This window comes from Rhinopithecus bieti, unplaced genomic scaffold, assembly GCF_001698545.2.
Source record: "Rhinopithecus bieti isolate Rb0 unplaced genomic scaffold, ASM169854v2 scaffold_25748, whole genome shotgun sequence".
In the NCBI taxonomy this organism is placed as follows: Eukaryota; Metazoa; Chordata; class Mammalia; order Primates; family Cercopithecidae; genus Rhinopithecus; species Rhinopithecus bieti.
This window is the reverse complement of record NW_016811783.1, coordinates 146,516-153,837: the sequence shown is the minus strand read 5'-3', so window position 1 is coordinate 153,837 and position 7,322 is coordinate 146,516. Positions and strand designations below refer to the sequence as shown.

At 36.7% G+C, this 7,322-nt stretch overlaps 1 protein-coding gene across 1 annotated transcript in view; it reads left to right on the top strand.

Moving 5' to 3' along the window:
* ACVR1C (activin A receptor type 1C) overlaps positions 1 to 7,322 on the top strand; it is a 101,672-nt gene that overhangs the window by 78,996 nt on the left and 15,354 nt on the right. The window contains exons 3-4 of the mRNA XM_017895091.1: positions 3,297 to 3,527; positions 6,778 to 6,945. Of these exons, the coding sequence (XP_017750580.1) occupies positions 3,297 to 3,527; positions 6,778 to 6,945 (399 nt within the window). The remainder of the gene's footprint in view (positions 1 to 3,296; positions 3,528 to 6,777; positions 6,946 to 7,322) is intronic.

Sequence of the window (7,322 nt, the reverse complement as noted above, 5' to 3'; positions counted from 1 at the left end):
ATATATGGTTCAAGAGGTTACATAACTCTCTGCTTAATCCCCATCCCCAAAAACATTTTAATTTATCTGAAGATGTTAGGTATTTTGGAGCTATTCCTTAAATACATTTGAGATAACCAAAGATTTTCCTTTCAAATGAAAGTAATTCAGATTTTAATACTAGAGATTGGGATTTAGTTTGAGAAAGTAGTAATGGACTTGGGCATAAATCGAAAATTAATATTACATTTTCTGGTGTATTTTGCATGTTTAAACCTAAATCTGGAATTACTGATTCTGGACTCTGTCCTTTTCAGATTATTCTAAGATCTCTCGTTTAAAAAAAATAAAAAGTAGTAAATGTACCCAAGCATGGATGATTTCTTCAAATACCAATCTGAAAAAACTTTAGGCATTTTTTCCCCCAAAGCCAGTTGCATATGTTTGGCAGTGACCAGCAGCTGAAAGTAACAGAAGGCCTCCCTGCCTATGATAATCAGAGAATGGGTGTATCCGCAGTGAGACCTCAGTCATAAAAACTCACCTGTAGGGAGGGGATTGGAGGAAGGGGGAGTCTGCTTCCCTCTGCTTTTCTTAATTGGCCAATAACTTTACATGTGAGATGGTTTTGTCGGATGCTGAGGAACAAAAACTGGGAAGCTTATTCTTGACCTGGTCAGGGACAAATTTTGAAGACATATATAATGCCTGCAAGAGGGGAAAATGGACTGATGAGAATGGATGGTGTCTCAGATGGCTTCCAAGAAACTGGGTAGGCTGCTGCTTTTCCCTTGTAGTGTAACAATTCTGACTGATGGTGACATTATTGAAAGCTAACCTTCTACAACCCCTGCTTAAAAGATTGAAATTAACCTACAGGGAGAAGCAAAAATCCATGTATCTTCAAATCAAATGTCTAGGTGCATACCAGAAGAATTAGATTCATTTTGGTGATTGCTTTGAAAGATACCAAAGCAAGTTTTATTGAGTTTTAATGTCTCAATTTAATTGCTGTCTTGAGTACTTTATATGTTGTTGTCTTACTTTGTTCCTGATCTGCACCACTGATTATATACTTGATTAATTTTCAGTTTTAAAGCATAAGCTTATCTAGTTCTCTATCCATTTGTTGTGTTTTGGGTAGTGCTGGTTGTTGGTAGTGATGTTTCTGTGAGTGTGTGTGTATGTATGCAGATAAGACTATAGGGTAGCAGGAGGAAGGGAGAGACTGAGATTGAGATTTGATGTAATAATTGTTAGTACAACTCTTAGTGTGTGGTCAAGTAGTAAAATTGATTGTTGCCTGCAAAAACAGTCCAGGCCAGGCGCGGTGGCTCACGCCTATAATCCCAGCACTTTGGGAGGCTGAGGTAGGTGGATCACTTGAGGTCAGGAGTTTGAGACCAGCCTGGCCAACATGGTGAAACCTCTTCTGTACTAAAAATACAAAAATTAGCCAGGCATGGTGGTGCACACCTGTAATCCCAGCTACTCAGGAGGCTGATGTGGGAGAATTGCTTGAACTTGGGAGGTGGAGATAGTAGTGAGCTGAGATCATGCTACTGCACTCCAGCCTGACAGAGCAAGACTGCATCTCAAAAAACAAAAACAAACAAACAAAAACAGTCCTTATAGTTTGCTTCTAGGGAGGAAGAGTTTGCACTGAAGATCCCTGTTTTAATTCTAGGTCTGCCTCTCACTAGCAGCATAATCCTGGGAAAGACTTTGATTATCGAGGGACCTCAGTTTTGCCATCTCTAAAATGATAGGGTTGAACCAGATGATATCAAAAGAACTTTCTGCCTGTAGGGTTTTGTGACTAATTGTTGAGATCTGTAACAGCAGATTTGTAGTCTGTGCTTATGAGGACATATGAACGAACAGTGACCCGTTTTAGGTGCAGGGACCAAAGCCCTCGCAAGACAGGGTCATTGCTATGAGGGCTCCCTAGCTGAGTACAAAAACAGTAACTGAATGTGCCTTTTCAGAATACATGTAGACTGTAACCTCTTTAACTATTTTTTCCTTTGATTTTAAGAGTAATAAATATTTATTGTGGAAATTAAGAAAATGTGGAAAATTAGAAAGAAGACTATCATAACTCACCCCAGTTTCACCAAGAGAAATAACCATCATAACATTTAGCATATTTCCTCTTGAGTCTTATTTTTTGTGCATATTTTGAATAGCTAGGTACACTTATATTTATAAGAATAAAATGTACTATGCTGTTTTTATTTAATATTATAGCAAAATTATTTTTTTCATGTTATTAAATACCTCTTCATAAGCATCATCATTATTATTGGCTCTGAGTAAGCCATCCTAAGATTAACATAATGTTAACCATTATTGAGCATGTAATAGGCCAGATACTGTGCTAGGTGCTGAACATGCTTATTAATTCTCATATCATCTCTATGGGATGGGTAATGTTGATTATCCCCCGTTTTTCAGATGAAGAAGGTGAAGCACAGACAGGTGAAATAACTTGTGCGTGATTACCAGGTGGCAGAGCTGAAATTTGAACCCACCTGTGCTCTGAATCGCTGCACTTTATTTCACAATTATTCCATTACCTGACACTTTTATTTATTTTTTTCCTATAAATAATAAGATATTAAACATATTGACATACATTTTTCTACATTTTGCATTAGGTATTTGCGACAGAATTCTAGAGGTGGAGTTAGTAGTTCAAAGAATAGAAGCATCATACATGCATTCAGGATACATTTTCTTTGACATTTTTTTTTTGTTCCTCAGAAAATATTTATTTGATATCTTATTTGACTGTATCTTGCCTTTAGTGTAATATCGTTATCTCACATCATTATTGCATTTGATTCTTCACTTTCCAATTTCAGCTTGGTTTTGAAAAAATTCACAAATAATTATTTTGTTCTTCCAGTTGTACCAGGAACCATACATTTTATTTTAGAGGCTAACACGTTTTTTTTTCTTTTTTTTTTTGCTTTTACTCTTGTGTACTTAGTAATCTGACTGGCTTTGATGGGCAAATGAAGGAGATTTGCAGCAATTCTTGGAAATCAGATATCTGCAGCAGCAGGCTATGTTCAAAAAATTTTTACTTGTGAATACGAGAAGACACATTCATATTCATAATTTGAAGTATTTTTTTCAGCATGCTTTGACATTAAATAAGTTTGCTATAATGGTACTTATTCCTTCAAAATAGACAAAATTATTAAAGCACTTAAATGTTTGCTTTTTTAAAATCTGAAAACAGAGATTATTATGAGAGTTCTTTTCTGGCATTTGTGTTTAATCATCAATTCCATCTTTTCTTTGGTTAGGTCTACCTCTGTTGGTTCAAAGGACAATTGCAAGGACGATTGTGCTTCAGGAAATAGTAGGAAAAGGTAGATTTGGTGAGGTGTGGCATGGAAGATGGTGTGGGGAAGATGTGGCTGTGAAAATATTCTCCTCCAGAGATGAAAGATCTTGGTTTCGTGAGGCAGAAATTTACCAGACGGTCATGCTGCGACATGAAAACATCCTTGGTTTCATTGCTGCTGACAACAAAGGTATTTCCAATCTAACTGTGTTCAACAAGTGAAAAAATGTTGTCTAGTATCAGATAAGAAAAAATAAATTCATCTCTTTGTTTTAAGAAAGTCTATATGAAAGTCTAATTTATATAAAATCCTTTCCTCTTTCCCACAGATAAATGTACATAATCATACAATGAAGCAGGGCAAATGAATGATAGGAAATCATGATGTCCAGATAGCCAGGGCGGTGCTTAAAATGTTTGCTGACTTATTGGTGCAGAAACCAACTAATCAGAACAGAAGCCTCAACTGGAACAGAATCCTGGAGAACTCTGCCGTGCTAGGTTTTATCCCATTAGATGCTGCTTGGTCATGAAGAGATATGGAGGCATCTGGATGTCTAGGGCAAAGGAGTATCATTGGGAGGTTGTTTTTTTTTTTTTTTTTTTTTTTTTTTTTTTTTTTTTTTTTGAGACAGAGTCTTGCTATGTTGCCCAGGCTGGAGTGCAGTGGCATGATCTCACCTCACTGCAACCTCCGCCTCCTGGGTTCAAGCGATTCTCCTGCCTCAGCCTCCCAAGTAGTCCCAAGTAGCTGAAACTACAGGCACCTGCCACCACACCTGGCTAATTTTTGTATTTTTAGTGGAGACAGGGTTTTCACTATGTTGGCCAGTCTGGTCTTGAACTCCTGACCTCATTATCCACCCTCCTCGGCCTCCCAAAGTGCTGGATTTGCAGGCTTGAGCCACTGTGCCCAGCCCAGGAGTTTTGAATAGCAGCTGTTTACCAACCAGGACAGAAATATTTCAATATTTTAATAACCAGTACAGACATACCAATTAATACTAGCTGAATGCTCAACTTTGTTAGGGCTGTATTTTTCATCCGTATAACAGCCTTCATCTTCAAGACTCAAAATTTCTGAAAATATTATCTCTTTTGATTGTATTGGAATGGTGGCAAGCAAGACACTTTTAGTGAACTTTTCTATGAAATGTTACTTTGTGCACAATTTGTGTCTTGAGACCACCATTAACGGTGCAAAGTAGTGTTTGTTATTTTTTGAGTTTCGTGGAGCAAGTCAGAGCATCAGCTTTCTGATATTTAAAATAAGTACTCATAAAATATTGTACCTACGCTTGTATAATCACAGATTGGGTATAAAATTCGTTGATTATCTATGCTTTTACTCTTCTTTTTTACGCAATTGTTATTTAACTGTTCGTTAGTGCCCCTAATAGGTAACGAAAGTGAGGAAAACTTGATTCAGTCGGCTTTTAAACCTTAACTCCTGTTAGTAATACTCAGGAAGAACGTTGGTAGAGTCGAGGTTGTAAGCCCAGTCTAAAAAAGGGTTAAGACAAATTATCTATGAATGTCAAGGATCCACCATTGCCTGTGAAAATTCAGAACCTATAGTCAATTTTATCTAATATAAACTTAATCATAAAAATATTCATTATTACTTGGATGGAAAAAGAGAGGCTTAGCATTTAGCATACATTTTGGCCATAATTATGTTTGTTGATGATTTGCCATTTCTGATTTGCTAAGGAGAAACGGGGTAAAGGCAAGATGGCTAACAAAAAAAGTTCTTTCCAGATTTGTAACTACATATACTTTGAAACTGTATCCAGATCATTGAGGAGACATTTCTTATTTAGCTGTTAAGAATGTTTTCTTTTCCCTCCTAATCTTGAGCTGAACTGCCTGCTGGTTGGATTAAGCAGCAACGCTGTCAAAGCAGTTATGACTGTACATGGATCATCTTCATGGGCTAGTTTAATCATGATGTTTATTGGATTATAAAATAATATGCATTGGCCAGGCGTGGTGGCTCACACCTGTAATCCCATCACTTTGGGAGGCCAACGTGGGCGGATCACATGAGGTCAGGAGTTCAAGATTAACCTGGCCAACATGGTGAAATCCCGTTTCTACTAAAAATACCAAAAAAAAAAAAAAAAAAAAAATTAGCTGGGCTTGGTGGCAGATGCCTGTAATCCCAGCTACTCAGGAGGCGAGGGCAGGAGAATTGCTTGAACCCGGAAGGCAGAGGTTGCAGTGAGCCGAGATTGCACCACTGCACTCCAGCTGAGTGACAGAGCGACATTCTGTCTCAAAAAATGAATATATAAAAATAAAATAATAATATGCACAAGAGATATTATCCTTGGTTTTCTCTTCTTGAGTTTAACTGGTCTACCTCTATCATCTCCTAACTTGTCAGTGGCTTTTTGCATGATTCCAAATGATCTCTAACTTCACTTTCATTTTTTTAGTTCCTTTACCTTTTGCAACATTTACAGTTTCACTCTTTAGTCAATTGTCTGACAAAAGCATTGATGTTAGAGGGCAAGATAGTGTCAATCAGGGAAAGAAGTGTGAGTAAGGATTATTTTTATATGTTGTATGTTAATGAGCTTTACCATGTTATGTTGACTTTTAAATTCTTAGGAAATTTTATCACTATCCAGATTTGGAAATTAAATATTTGGATAACAAAGAGCTGTTATACATAAAGCATTTGGCCAGATAGGTCCTTAGCAAATGTTCATTATAGATCCTTTCCCTGAGTGTTAGAACTGGTCAGGACCGCCCAGGGTTACTGTAGACATTTTATTTCAAAAACTAAAGCTCACTCTACTAATATGTAGAAAAGTTTTAGGGTGATTGCTTTTCGAAACGTCTTTTATAAGCTGGATTAGGTGTTGGCTAAATGAGGTAAATTATTTGAAAATGTCTAGTAATTGTGTTTGGCTGTTACTATAAGCTTTTGGGGAAAATCATCAACTTTATATTTTGAAAGGTAAATAACATCAACATTTTTAGAATGTTAGAGCTTTTATGATAGAAATAATACTTTGCATACATTTGTTATATTTCTGATCTTTATTGGCACAATTTTTCTTAAAAGCTCAGAGTAATTTATAACACAACACTGAGCCTAAATTCATCTCTCAGTGATTTCTCCTGTAATGTGCTTACTATTGCTAGCAGGTATTGATAGAGAGGAAATAAGAAAGGAGTTGTTCAGTTGTTAGAATCAATCACAACCTCACAACTTTCTATTTTTATGGTTCCAACATATCAGTATCTTCAGGAATTCACTGAGAATTTTTTCTTTACTAACTTGGACTGTAAGCATTACCACTGAAGCAATTAACTTTGCTTTGTTAACAATACAGATTAAACACTGATTAAACACTGATATTTGTCAAAAGCTTTTGGCTTCTTTCTCAATATGTATTTACAACAACAAAATTACATTTTCTTGTTAGATAATGGAACTTGGACTCAACTTTGGCTGGTATCTGAATATCATGAACAGGGCTCCTTATATGACTATTTGAATAGAAATATAGTGACGGTGGCTGGAATGATCAAGCTGGCGCTCTCAATTGCTAGTGGTCTGGCACACCTTCATATGGAGATTGTTGGGACACAAGGTATGTATTTCCTTTTCATTTTTGTCCACTTTGAATATGAGGATAGAAGTATTTAGTTATATTTTAATTTATTAGAAAAAATTAATTATTATTTCTTTAGCCTGGGCATGGTGGCTTATACCCATAATCCCAGCATTTTGGTAGTCTATGTGAGAAGATCACTTGAGGTCAGGAATTTGAGACCAGCCTGGGCAACATAGTGAGATCTCCATCTCTACCAAAAAAAAAAAAAAAAAAAAAGTTCGGTTGTGGTGGCATGTGCCTTTAGCTCCAGCCACTTGGGAGGCTGAGGTGGGAGGATCACCTCCAGGCTGCAGTGAGTTACGATTGCACCACTGCACTCTAGTTTGGGTGACAGAGCAAAACCCTATCTCAAA